Here is a 13441-nt window from a genome sequence, read left to right as displayed (position 1 = left end):
CTCACAACGACCACTAATAGAAAATAATCTGTTTTTCAAGGTTCTGTATCTAACTTGCACTTTTTAATGAAAATCTTAGACTGGTCTCCAACTTCACATGCTTGATGTCAGGTATGTTTACAGGAGCAACAAGTTACTGTGGTTTGAGACCCCAAAATTCAACACTCCTAATTTTCTTCAAAAAGATTTGGAAGAAATAGGTGCTTGAAGGAGAATATTGTACATTGAGTTTTTAAGAGAACTTTAAATACATTCATATGCTAGTGCATTTAAAGAAAACTTGTTGCTGTTTAGGAAGAGAATGATAGGTTGTCTGATACTGTTCAGGGGGAGGATCTCTGCCCTAGTTTAAGTTCTACAAATTCAAGGCAGACACAGAAGTTTTTTATCAGGCACACCACCATATGCAGAGACAGATGTATTTTACTTCAGCCTGCTGCTACAGTTTAAGTGAAGACAGAAAAACAAAATCCTTGGAGACAGGTGTGCATTGTTTAGTTGTCAGTGAAATCTATGCAGCAAAATTACTCCAATTTGTCAAACTATAAATGTAAGTTATTTTTGGGCAAACCCTCTCAGAAGGACCACAAATTCAAGAGATGAGAAAGGTTGAAATAGTATCATTACACAGTTGGAACAAGCACTGAAAGGCTGCTTCTGCTAAGCAGCTAAGAAAGACACTGAGGTGACACCCTGGAGGATGATCAAGTAGCCTACAGAGAAGATGCAGGAAATACACACTAAATCATACAAAATTCAAACTTAATAATAAAGTGGTTTTCTCCAAGTTATAATGATACAAAAAACCAGAATTCCTACAGTAGAAGTTCAGCATTTGGCCTCAGTATCTTATTAGACCCACATCCCCAAAAAACATATACTAAAACCTAGAGTCTGATAGACCCTTCCCAGATAAAATTTGGTTTTCTGCAAAAAGTGACCAATAAACTGAACTCAAGGCAAGCCCTGCTCTATGACTGTGAGGAACAAGATGTAAAAATTGGAAGATTTTTTTTTTTAACTAGGATTTAAATTCCCAAGTGTTTTCCCAAACAGAAGTTTTTCCCTGCAATATTAAACTTGCAAATCTAGTTTTAAATTGCAATTGTATACTGGTTTTCCAGTCTCAAAGGCTTTTTATTGCTAAGTGCTCAACACTCAGTTTTACATCATGGTATGTATGGTCCTTGTGTTGGAGTGAGCATTCATTTTTTTTAATTAGGTACCTTTCTAACACTGCTCAGAAAAAGTACCTACCTATGCCAGAGTCTACATGGTGAAAGACACGAAAGAATAGATACAGCACTTTGGAAACTTATAAGGCTCAGAAGTCTGCAAGATTTTCTTTAAAAAAAAATCACTAAGCACTATATGAATGACTGGTTTACTTATTTAAATAAGTCTCACAGACTTAAATTTTCTTAATTTATGTTTATTCCTAAAACAGTTACTTTGAGAGCCTGTTTAGCTACACAGAAAACATTCATTTTTGTCACACAAGCATCCACCACTACAATACTTGACTTATAGTATATGCTATCCATCATATGACATTTTAAGGCAAAACCAGCAAAAATATGGCTTTTAACAAGAAGGGATGAAAACATCATTTAAGTGATGGCTGTAAGTTAAATGTAGTTAGTCAATCTTTAACGTTCGCTAGAAAACAGATTGATGAAAAGTTGTTAATTTTAAATGTAGTACGTACAAACACCAGCAAAAACCACACAGCTTTCAGAAAGAGACTTGAAAAGGGCAGTGAGGCAAGATTAACACAACTAATTTTGAGAAAAGAAACATCCTGATCCATTCAGAACAAATGAAAGATGAGTATCAGTCAAAACTGCAATAGTCCAGAAGAGAAGTTAAAGTTACATTACAGGTCTTAGACCTTTGATGTGAGGGAAGAGTAAACTTTCAAAGGTTAGAAACAGCTCCTGACAAAAAGGAACATCCAGGCTTTACAAAAGATGGATATTTCAAGGGAGATTGAAGATGTGCTACCGCGCAGAGAAACGTGACTTTTGGATATAGTAAACTGAAGGATATTGAGGCACATACCACAAATACACAAATGCCAACTAATTGTAGACGACTGACTTCCAGTGTCCCAGCAAGCCCAAAACACTAAGCCCTTAAAATCTTATTTTCAGATCTAGCAGCCTAAAGACATGATACTATACAAACACACTGCAGCAGGGGGTGTACTCCATTTTTATTCTGTGAAGAAACACAGCAGTTCTGAACCCAGAGCCCAAATCACTTTCCCAGTTCACAGAAAACAGGTTATTTTTAAGCAAGAGAAGTACATGGGCTCTGTGTGTGTGTGTGTGTGTAAAATACAATTAAACTCTCCTGCCCTGAATATACCACATAGAAACCTGAACATAGCAATTTCAGCACAGCTGCATTAATGCAGGAAAAGTTAAGGGATTCATGAATAAAAAGACATCTTTCCCCTTCCCCCCCAAAAAAAAATCCCAAAACAAGTGATTTAAAGCATCCAATTAAGAATCTATCTTTATGAACAACTTTCACTCATTTTATTCCAAGAGGTAATTCCTCAGGATGCACTCATGGTATTCTGCTGTAGTGGGGGGACTAAAATGCACCAGTTTGCTAACATAATGTTTAAGAAAGTCTTGTTAGAGTAGGTGAAACATATCAAAAATGTTGCTACCAGTTCGGAAAGGTAAGCAAAGGAGCTACATTGGCAATGTAGCCAGTTTCATCTTCTATCAATGTAACCCAATGTAATCCTGCTGGTACAAAAGTGTGACAAAGTCATTGTTGTTACCAATAGATGATCCCACTCTAGAGTTGTATTGGCCCTCAGAAAACTTAAGACCAGGACAAGATATATTGATCATTACCATTCTTCTTCGCAACAAATTTAACACCTAAACCGGAAAGGGGGGGGGGGGGGGGGGGGGAGGGAAGTTGTAGAAAAACCTGTGTAGTTCAAGGGAATCCCACACAGTCCTGTCTCTGAAATTATTCCACAGCTACACAACGTTAAAGAAAAAATGAGACCATTCAAAAATTCTAATATACTACATTGGAAGTACCAAGACTTTCTAAACTACTTCAAAATATTTATTATAAGATGTGCTACAAACATTTCAGTTTGCCTACTAAAGTATGAACTGGCATTAATAAAACAACTTAAAAGCACACTAACACAGTATGTTCCATGGCAAAGGAAATTCTGAGCAGGGAACACATGAACCATCTATAACTTTTAAGACAGAAGATGCAGCACTGCAACAGAAGTGGGAAATGCAGCTATATTCAGCTGCTGCAAATAAATCAAGCATATTACGACAATCACTCCTTACTTTTTAGGAGAAAGCCACCAATGTTAGAGTTTAGTGTATTCCAGGCCCAGAATATGAGTATCATCCAAGTCTACAGTGAAAACATGAGTTAGAGACTCCTCTTAGTCTTCAATACAAATATACTTAACATCTGCAAGTTTGGGAATAACTTAACAGGAGTCAATCATCATCTTTACGTATCTAACAAACTAAAACGTTTGAGATTAAGAAACTAATCAAAAAGTTAACAGCAAAAACAGCACTAAGCACAGGTGCTGCAAAAAGTTTCATGAACAGTGCAAATTTCTTTCTCCTTCCCTCTGATGGTGCTGAGAAACTAACAGTTTCAAAAAGAGTGCTTGAGTAAGTACATAAGCACCATGTTACTTATTTCCTATAATTATCCAAGGAGTAGGGACAATACAAGATTCTATATGTGGAATTTACTTAATAACAGCTGCTTGCACTATTTCAAAGCAGATTTAGCAGATAGGTTAAAAAATTGTAAACTTCAAAGCCATTTCCCACAACACAAGTATGACAAAACAAACTGCAGTCACAAGCAGCAAATGAAAAAATATAACCCTCAAAATACATTCATTGGTTCATGGGTTGGATTTTATTTACAGAAATAGGTATTATATGTCATGTTAAAAAACATTGAAAGTAAAACTGTCCCATATTCATATAATTAATTGGCAATAAAAAAAAAAAAATAGCCAGAAAATTAAGAACTCTTTAATAGGTCTTATGCAGCACATATTAAGTGCTTGCAATACTATAAACCTCTGCTATCAGGTGATGACAGTCCAAATCACTTTGGGAAAAATTGAAACTGTCTGAAACTTACTGAAACTCCCCAGTCCCTAGTGTTTCACCAAAACTGTAAAAAGTTCATTTATTAACTATAAAAACCTGCCCAGTAAGTTAACAACTAAAGACTCAGAATTCTGTGAAAGAGTACACCTGATAAACTGAAATACATTCACATCCAACCCTTATTTGATCACAAATGTCCAAACTTAGATGTATGCATACATATGACATATGAATCAAAACGTGCCTTTAACTTTCATATTTTTAAAGTATCAGAACTTTTCTCACAAAATATTATTTCACCTCTCCAAACAGAGCAAAAATAACCACTATCAAGACAAATAAAAAATGATTACTATTGAATTAACCACTGTTTTCCAAATGTAGCACAAAACCAGAATACAACTAGTTCTAGTTAAGAGTAGTTTCTCCAACCCTCTTCTACTCTTACTAGAGACCTGTTGATATAAGGAATAGTCATGTCCTCCAATTACAACACAGTATTGGCTGTATTTAATATGCACTAAAAGTCACACACAAATTTTTCAAAACTAATATGTCATTCACCAAGAATAGAAAAGGCAAAATCAAAATTTTGGAGATGATCCCCAGTAGAATCACACTCACTCCTCAAAGACCTGCTGTTAAAACTTGGTGTTAACTGTCAAAGAGAGCTTTTCAGAGAGAACAAACCAAACCAAACCAACCAAAAAAACCCAACACCACCAACAACAAAACTACTCTTCCCTTTTCTTGCCAGTTGTTAACTGCATTGAACAAGAGCACTGGTGCCTTCAGAAATGCCACCACTCACCAGACTGGCAGGAGGAGGCCTCCTCCATATCCCATAGGCTAATAGGATCTAATATGAGTTCAAAGAAACTCCTGTGGGACAGGTAACAGAGTATTCTCATAGCAGAATGACACCAAATACTCACCTACTTCGCAAGAAGCATTAAAAAGCTGAACAGCCCTTTGTTACTTTCTCCCCCCTCCCAATACCACCAGTTCATATTTGCTAGGGATTGGGACACCTAAAATTTCCATTCTCTAGCTTGCCTTCGAAGCATCACCAAAGACCTTTGCAGGACTGCAGAGACGTCCCTTTTCTCTTCACAGATCTTAAGACTACAGGAGAATTTCAGACATTTTGGTCTAGCAGCAAAGAAACAGGAGATGCAAGATTAACTACACTCCATATTGATTCTTAATGCAAATAAGGTGAAATAAAATTTCATCTCTAAGAAGATAAGAGTCTCAATAAACCTTATGCTACAAGCATGGCATCTGGATTTTGGTTTTAGCTGTTTTTCCTAAAGCCGATGGGCTATTTGAATCAGAAAAGCAGTATTTTGATACACTTCTGTAAGGAAGAAGACTGTAAAAAGTAAATCATATAAGCAGACTGCACATAAGAAGGGAAAAAGAAAAATAGCAGAGAAATAAATCACTCGTTTCTAAACAAACTGTAAAAGAACCCCATATACGCAAAATAAAATACAAAACCAAGACATTTGTGTGTACACACGTGATTTAACAATAAAATATACAAAAGCACCGTCTTTAGCAGTACTTCGTTTTCTGCAACTGGCATTATGTTTAGCAAGGAGCTCGGTAATCGCTACTATTGTGAAAGACACGAAAATGACGAACTGTTAAGTTCTATCTGCAGCTGATCAAAAGCACAATAAACTGAACAGCTTTGCTTTCAATCACTTCCAAAAAAACAGAAGGGCAAAAACATCCGAACACCCTCCCTATGCCATTAACGCAAATAGCTTCAAACGGAGCGAGAACAGGCGAAACAGACGCGAAGGAGAAAGGCAGTCTCGAGCTAAGAGCAGCAAAAGGGAGGAAGAGATTTAGGCAAAATCGGGGAGAAAGGGGCAGTAATTGCGGCAACGAGAAGCGGGGAGGGTCTGGGGCCCCGAGACTGACCTGTGCCGTCGCTGGCGGACACGGAGAGCGCCGGTGAGGAGAGTTTAGGCCGCTTGGCTGAAGGCGGGCCCGGCTCCACCACATTCTCGGCCATTTTTAATTTTTTAGACAATCACTCAGAGCAGAGAGAAGGTGGGGGGTGAACCCCAAAACCTTCGCGTTCTTCTGGGGCCCCGAGTCAGCTGAAGAACAACAATAACGCCGAGAGCTAGCGAGGAGGATCTGGCGGAGAAGGGGGGCCAAGTTCCCCTTTTTCTGCTCCTCGGGCTCTGGGAGGGCGGCAGCGGAGAAGCCGGGAGAGGTGGGAGCTGGAGCGGGAGGGGGTGAGGCCTCTTCCCCCAGGCGAAAGGGCTGAACGAAGATAGGAAGAGCAGGTAAAGCCCCCGCCAAAAAAAAAAAAAAAAAAAAAAAAAAAAAAAAAAAAAAAAATTAAAAATAAAAAAAGGAGGCTGGTGATTTTTTTTTTTTTTTTTTAGTAAAATTAATCCCGGCTGTTGTGCTGGTGCTTCCTCGCCGCCGCCACCATCATCATCTTCATCCTTCGTGGGGTCTCCTCCTCCTGCTGCCTCCTCACCGCCGCCATCAGCCTCTTCCTCCTCGGCGCCGTCCTCCTCCTCCTCATCGCCACAAGGAGGCGGGCGAAGGAGGGGAGAGGAGGAGGAAAAAAGAAAAAAAGATCACCGTCCTCTAGCAGCGGCTCCTTCCCCCTCCAACACCACCCTGCGAAAAAATACCCACCGCCAGCGACAGGGCTGGGGGGGAGGCGGCGGGGGGAGTGGCACGGCGTGCGCGGGGTCCCCAGCTCCACTCGCTTCTTCCTCGCCCGTCGCTAATGGCTGCAGAAAGGGGAGCTGTAAGGATGAGGAGGGTGAGGATAAGTCCCAGGAGTCTCCGCTTCACATCTTGTTGTGCAGGGAAGGAGGAGGGGTTGTTGTCCTGATGGAGGCAGCACCGATCGCGGGATGGGAAGGTGGGGGGCGGGTTTCAACACCCTTTCTGCCCCCCCTTTTTCCTCTTCTTTCCCCTTCCTCTTTCTCTCGTTCGCAGTAGCAGGCTGCCCCCCCTCTCCGGCGCAGGCAGAGGGGCCGATCCGACAGCAGCGGCAGGAGGAGGAGGAGGAGGAGGAGGAAGAAGAAGAAGCCGGCCCCTCCCGCCCTCTCTGCCTACCTTCCCCCTTCCCGGGCGGCCGAGGACGGTGGCAGGGAGGGGGCTGCCTGTCTCAGCTCCCCCGGACCCACGGGCGATGCGGGGCACGATGAGCGAGGGAGGAGACCCTCGGGCGCGGTGGGGACTCCCCGTTCGCCTCTGCGAGGGTGGGGAAGGGAGCGAAGAGGTTTGTAGTCGGGGTGGGAGGGGAGGCCGCGCAGCGACCCCTCCGAGAAGAGGAGAGGTAAAATTAAAATAATAAAACAGGAGAAAAATCACGGCGGGGGAGGCGGGGGGAATTCGCTCCGGAATGGCCGGGCGGGGGAGGGGGTCCCCGGCGCTGCCCGGCGGGGGGGGCCGGGGCGGGACGGCGGCAGCGCGGGGGCCGAGCGCAGGCTCCCTACTGCCCCTGCCTGGCGCTCCGGGGGCGTGTGTGCGGAGCGGGCAAAGCGGGGGCGGAGGGCAGCGCGGGGAGAGAGAATTCCGGGAAAAGGAGAAGAGAGAAAAGGAAACAGAGAGAGAGGAAATAGCGAGGGGACGGGCAGGCTAGGGTTGGGGGGGGGGGGGCGTCTGGGCTCCTCGCTTCTCTCCCCGTCCCCTGTCCGAGCCCCTGGATCTCTGTGCGCTGCCCTCCCCCTGGTTCGCCCCGTCCGCTCGGCCTCTCGCTCCCTTCTCCTCCCTCCGTCGCTCACACACAAACAAAATGGCGGCTGTTGTTCCTTCGCTCTCCCGAGCCCTCGGAGGGAAGCGGCGGTGGCGGCGGCGGCCGGAAATGAGCCAAGAGAACGCGGGGGGCGGGGCCGCCACCGGGGGCGTGGTCAGCCCTGCGGGCGGGGACACGGCGGGGCGGGGCCCGGCGGCGCTAGCGCACACAATGGAACGCGGGGCGCCGGCGGGCTGGGGGGGGTGGGACCGCCCCAGCCGCCGTCACGAGACTGCGTTCATCCAATCACCGCTCGCCTCTCGCCCGGCTCTTCCGCAAACTCCTGTGGCCCCGCCCCTTAAAGGCGAAGGGTTTTTCCCTTGGAAAAAAGGGGAAAAAAAAAGGCTCCTTCTTCCTGCCCCGCCCCACACGCCCTTATCTGTCGGCCGAAAAGTGCGCGGCGTAGGCCCGGGGAAGGCTGGCCGGACCCTGCGGCCATTCTGGCCTCCTGCACCACCCGGTGTCTGCTGCCCGGCTCGGTGGGCTGAGGCGCCAGCTGGAAGAGCGCGGTTCTTTCGCCGCCGCCCTCCTTCCTTCCCTCCCGGCTGCCGGCTCCCGGCCGGTTCCCCGCGGCGCCGGCGGGCGGGGCGCTCCTGCCGCCGATCCCGGGCCGTGCTGCGCCACAGACATGGCAGCCCGGGCCGGCAGTCCCTGGCCAGCGAGCAAAGGGGCTGCGGGGCGAGGCCCGCGCCCCGAGGTGGGCGAGTGCGTGTACGAATCACAGAATAAGTTAGATTAGAAAAGACCTTTGAGATCATCGAGTCCAACCTGCGACCGAGTACCACCGTGTCAACCAGACCACGGCACTGAGTGCCACGTCCAGTCTTACGTTAAACACCCCCAGGGACGGAGACTCCACCACTCCTGGCAGCTCCCAATGCCTAATTGCCCTCTCTGTGAATAAATTCCTCCTAATCTGGGAGCGCTCTGTGCTGCCCATCCCGGGGGCGTCCAGAGCTGCCTCAGGCTCCCGTCGGCGTTATAAAACATAAACGAAAACCCCAAAACCCCACACTAGTATGCCAAAGGGTAAATAAGCGCACAAGCCCCGCGCTCTCTGCCAGGCCCCCGCGCTTGCCGGAGATGGCGCAGGGCACGGTTTGAGGGATCGCAGAGCCCTGACAGCGCACCCGCCCCTCAGAGGGGCTGTCGCAGGCACAGGTGACACTAGCGCGGTCCTTCCCCAGCCCTCTCGGCCCCTGAGCCGTCACAGAGGTTACGGACCCGCCACGAGTTTTCCTCAAATCTCTGAGGGCTCGTCCGTGAGGAAATGCCCCAACCCGGCATTTCCCTTCGGTGCGTTTGGACTCCGTCGGGCCGCACACCATTACGGGATAGGAGTGGAGGGGAAATGCAGGCACGTGCGTGTTTTTAATGGAAAATCAGGGGGTGTTGATCCAAAACCGGACATTTGCGAGGCGGACTTCCCTTGCCGCTCACCCGCAGGGCTGAGCTCTCTGCAATCCACGTAAGAGCCGAAGCAGGTATTTGGGAAGAGCCTAGACTAAACACAGAATCCCTACTGCAGCCTGCAAGAGGAGTCTACAGGCGGGAGGAGATTCACAGCCCTGTAAGTTATCCACCAGCTCCCTCACATACTCCCACTCTTCAGTTTCCCTTGTTTGGGTTTTACATTAAGCAAGATTGTTCTTGTCTCCCCCAGCACAAAAAGGAAAACACAAACCACTCCAAAAATGCCCAAAGATTGGATTAGCCTTCCTGAAAAGTCTTGAAGGCATAGGCAGTACGCTAAGAGAGGTGGAGGGAGCCTTGCAAGGACAAATAAGCCTCAGGAAAATATTCTGTAAAGCAGAAAGTCTCAGAACTAAAGCTGTCAGGGCTAACAGCCTTAAATTTACCAGTGATACCTTAGAAACTATGTTAGTGGTTCTCACAGCTTTTTTTGCCTTTTATTGTTTCTAAATTTCCCAAAATATTCCAGTTATAGAGATTTTATATTACCTCAATTTTTTTTCAGAATGACTGTTTTCCTTGTTTGCGAAGCAAGTTTTTAACACGGCTAAGTCTTATTTTAACCTTTTCGTCTCCTTAGAATTAGAAGTTGGCTGAAATAAATCAATATAAAGTTGTCAGACTATCTGGAGGCCCTTAGTCCACAGTTCAATAAGGAATCAGTGCTGGCTTTATAAAGATGCTGAAGTGCACATAAACACCTTAATGTTTTTAGAAGTCAGGTCCTTACTAAACAAGTTTGGATCAAAGAAAATGTGTCAAGTAAGAGTTTTGTGGCACTTGTTCCTGTCTAGAGACTAGATCCTCCCACATAATTCACCTGAAATTGTGCTGACAAACAAAATTGTCTTTTTTGTTTTGTTTTTGTTTTTTGGTGCAGCTTAGCCCCTGATCTGGCTACCTGTATATCTATCCTTGAAAAGACTTCAGGAAAGCATACCTGAACTGTGGGAAACTTAAACATTTACATAAATGCTACCAAAGCAACGTATGTCTTTTGAATATTAATTATATATATAAGGGATTAGCTGATACTTTAGTAAAGCCATAACTCTGCCTTGCAAGCTTCCTATCCAGTAGAATATCTTAGTTCTTTAGTCACTAGAAGGTCATATTCTGTTGGCTTTCCACATTAGAGATTTAAATGCAAGCTGAAGTATATGGAAAAGAAATAGAAAATAATGTTATTTGTGTGGTTTTTTTTTTTTCTAAAAAAGAAGGCATCAAAAATAAAAGAAGGAGGAAGAAAGAGGAAAGTCAGGAAAATAGGGTTATGATAAATCAAATATGTATGTGTATATATATATATAAACAATGACAAAAAACTCTTCAATATCTGTTAAGTTTTCTGAAATCACTGCTGTTTTCTTAAATGCACCTTAGTACACACACACAACCCATGCCAGATAACATTACTGGAAAGCAATAACAGAACACAAAACATACTAAGAAGCAAATACATAAACCTATACAAATAAAACCAGAAGGATATCAAAATATTAGAAGTAAAGTACATTTACCAAAAAACTTCTCTTTGCTTCAGTTTCCCCATTATTACAGCAAGGACAGTAATATTTATCCCTTGAAAATACCTAGAAGAATTGATTAACTCATTATTGTCAGTAATTACCATAGTCGTTACGTACTTTAAGATAACTGGATGAAACTACCATAAGTCCAGTTAAAATGAGAATCTGCTCAGGAAAGCAATCAGAGAGGAATGCAGAGCCTTGAACTCTTATCGTGGGATCTTGTTTGGCCTTATCTGGTAGTTACTGAAATTTGTAAGCATGCCCAGCTGCTTTGAGGGCTACAAAGAACAATATAAGATCCCTTTGTACTGAAAAGGTCAACGTGATGGTCAGAGCTCAGTAGCCCAGCTTGAGTGAGATGAGCAGGCAAAGGAATAATCATCTCCTTTGGCCCAGAGGGAGCTGGGACTGTGGCCTTCCCCTTCCAGCTGCTGGATGGAGAAGCAGTGTAAGATCTCAAAGTCAACCAGCCCCCTCCTGGTTGAACACTGCTCAGGAAATCACTTGTACCAAATAATACTTCCCTGCTCCCCCTCAGCAGGATTTGTCCCATAGTCCTGTGGCCCTTCGAGTGTCTCTGAGAGATGTGGACTCTTGGAATGGAAAGCAGGAGCCAGGGACAGAGCACTCCCATTTTCTCAGTCTTGTTTCTGCTTGTAGTTTCCAGCTCTATTATCTTTTTTCCCTGAGCTTTCCAAGGTTGCTGTTCATGTCTGGCAGGTAACTTCTGTTCCTTAGCTACCTCCTGCCACTCTGAGCACTCTGCTCACACAGCAGCTGGGGAGGGAGGAGGAATGTTCCCCTTCTTTGTACCAGTGAGAGGGTCCTTCCTTGCACAGGTCAGAGGGATGAGGAAATGATTTAAGGCTGCAATTTTTGCAAGTAATGCCAGGGTGCAGCAAGAAAAGCTGGAAAGCAAGAGCCAGCTGTGCCAGGGCAGAGAACATTGCTTAGTGCAGTGTCAACATTAAAACCCAGCAGCGTTTTGATATGAGAGAAATTTTATTAAAACCATAAGAAGCGACCATCCAATAGTTGGTTCTTTCTTGCTTTTAGCGTATACATAAAAGAAAGGGCTGGCGTTCTGACAGCGAGCAAAATGCTTTCAGTCCTCAGTCTCAGAAACACAGGCTTCCTCGGTCACACAGTTTTCAATAGCTGCAAACACAGAGTTATGTTGCTAAATGTTAAGGGCTCAGCTGTTTACCAGAAGAATGTTTCCTCCCTGGGACACATGGTTTCGCTTAAAAGAAGTTCTCCCAAAAACCCCACTTTATTTAATTACTAAATGCAACATTATAGTCTAACAAACATGCCATGCTGTCTTCCCTTACAAGAGCAAAATAGGAAAAGAAGACAAAAATTGACCTCTCAATTTAAGAGAGGGGCAGAAATACATTCTGCCTAGAAAATGTTGCAGCTTTGAGGTCTGGTGCCAAATCCCGTGCTTGAAATGTACGTATTTTAGTAGTCGTTTCGATGTCCTGGTTCATGCTGAAAGTACAAACATGGATTGGAGTGAGAGGCTTGTATGTTTTCCCTGCTTTTACCAAGGGCTGGTCAAATCTCTGCCTCCCACTTCCCAGGCTCAGCTCTCCCCTTTTTAAGGGAGAGGTGATCCTGCTCCCTCTTACAGAAAGTACATTCAAATCATTAAATAAAAATTTAGTACACTTGTAGCTTCTAAATGAAATTACACTGAAATTAATGCATTTACATCAGCAGTTGATTTATCCCAGAGTATTGCCAGGATGCAAGTAAGAGCTTCTAGAATGAAAGTATTACATTTTTAATTAAGGGCCCTTGAACTTGCCACATGCTTTGAGCTTGTGGAGAGTGAAATGATGGCAAATCTCTGAACAACTCAGCTCAGCAAAGTATTTACGACTATCTGCTGAAAATGATGGTTGTGAGACAGAGCTTAAGCTAACATGGGAAATCTGTGCTAAAAGAATTACAGATATTGTAGCAACCCAAAGGAAGCATACTGTTCACATTCTTCTTATTACTTTTGACTCTTGTATCCAGTAGAAAAGTTCTTGATAAGCTTTATTGCACTGCAGAGGGTATAAACAATGCATTTTGAAATCTGCTGAGTTTAAACCTAAAACTTATCTTTTCATTTTTTTTCCTGAATTGTCCCACAGACACAAATCCACACCACACATGTGTTTATAAAGAACAGAATACATTTATTACTGCCATACAATCCCTTCCTGTCTTTCTTTTTTTTTTCTCAGTATTTCCTAATTTATTTTTTTTACTTGCTACAACATTCTTCTATTTGCTGAACTGCAACGTGGTGTTTGATGTCAGCAATCAAAAGGCAAAGAGAGGGAAAAAGTTTTTTTTTTTCTGCTTTAATAGTTTTCATGTTTCAAGATTTAAACCGATTCCTTCAATGGGGTCAAGCAAAAATTTACTCTGTGACAGAGAAATGTACTGAATCAAGAGGTTTTCAGTACAGAGGGTATTGGCCTTCTGATAGAGCTAATGGGACCCTGTTGTTCACAGGA

The 13441-nt window shown here is 44.1% G+C and overlaps 2 protein-coding genes across 2 annotated transcripts in view; both read right to left on the bottom strand.

The window, feature by feature from the left end:
- The window catches only part of EP300 (E1A binding protein p300), a 60315-nt gene extending 53841 nt beyond the window's left edge, over window positions 1-6474 (bottom strand). The window contains exon 1 of the mRNA XM_058864589.1: window positions 6072-6474. Within this exon, the coding sequence (XP_058720572.1) occupies window positions 6072-6165 (94 nt within the window). The 5' untranslated portion in view covers window positions 6166-6474. The remainder of the gene's footprint in view (window positions 1-6071) is intronic.
- A 4-nt stretch (window positions 6475-6478) lies between these two features.
- Window positions 6479-8678, bottom strand: LOC131572557 (uncharacterized). The gene is made up of 4 exons (XM_058825804.1): window positions 8292-8678; window positions 7239-7763; window positions 6810-6922; window positions 6479-6688 (listed from the first exon to the last, which is right to left on the bottom strand). Exons 1-4 carry the CDS (start codon window positions 8676-8678, stop codon window positions 6553-6555), a joined length of 1161 nt encoding a protein of 386 aa, XP_058681787.1. The 3' UTR covers window positions 6479-6552.
- Window positions 8679-13441: the final 4763 nt, after the last annotated feature.

This window comes from Poecile atricapillus, chromosome Z, assembly GCF_030490865.1.
Source record: "Poecile atricapillus isolate bPoeAtr1 chromosome Z, bPoeAtr1.hap1, whole genome shotgun sequence".
NCBI lineage: Eukaryota > Metazoa > Chordata > Aves > Passeriformes > Paridae > Poecile > Poecile atricapillus.
The sequence above is the reverse complement of the archived record's forward strand: the minus strand, read 5'-3'. Positions and strand labels throughout refer to the sequence as shown.

What these genes read in the sequence shown, in the direction of transcription:
- LOC131572557 (XM_058825804.1), bottom strand. Translation starts at nt 8,678, where the DNA reads ATGATCTCAAAGGTCTTTTCTAATCTAACTTATTCTGTGATTCGTACA. An exon ending in GCCGCCCGGGAAGGGGGAAG is followed by an intron (nt 6,923 to 7,238) that starts GTAGGCAGAGAG and finishes TCATCCTTACAG; the next exon opens with CTCCCCTTTCTGCAGCCATT. An exon ending in CCCCAGCCCTGTCGCTGGCG is followed by an intron (nt 6,689 to 6,809) that starts GTGGGTATTTTT and finishes TGTGGCGATGAG; the next exon opens with GAGGAGGAGGACGGCGCCGA.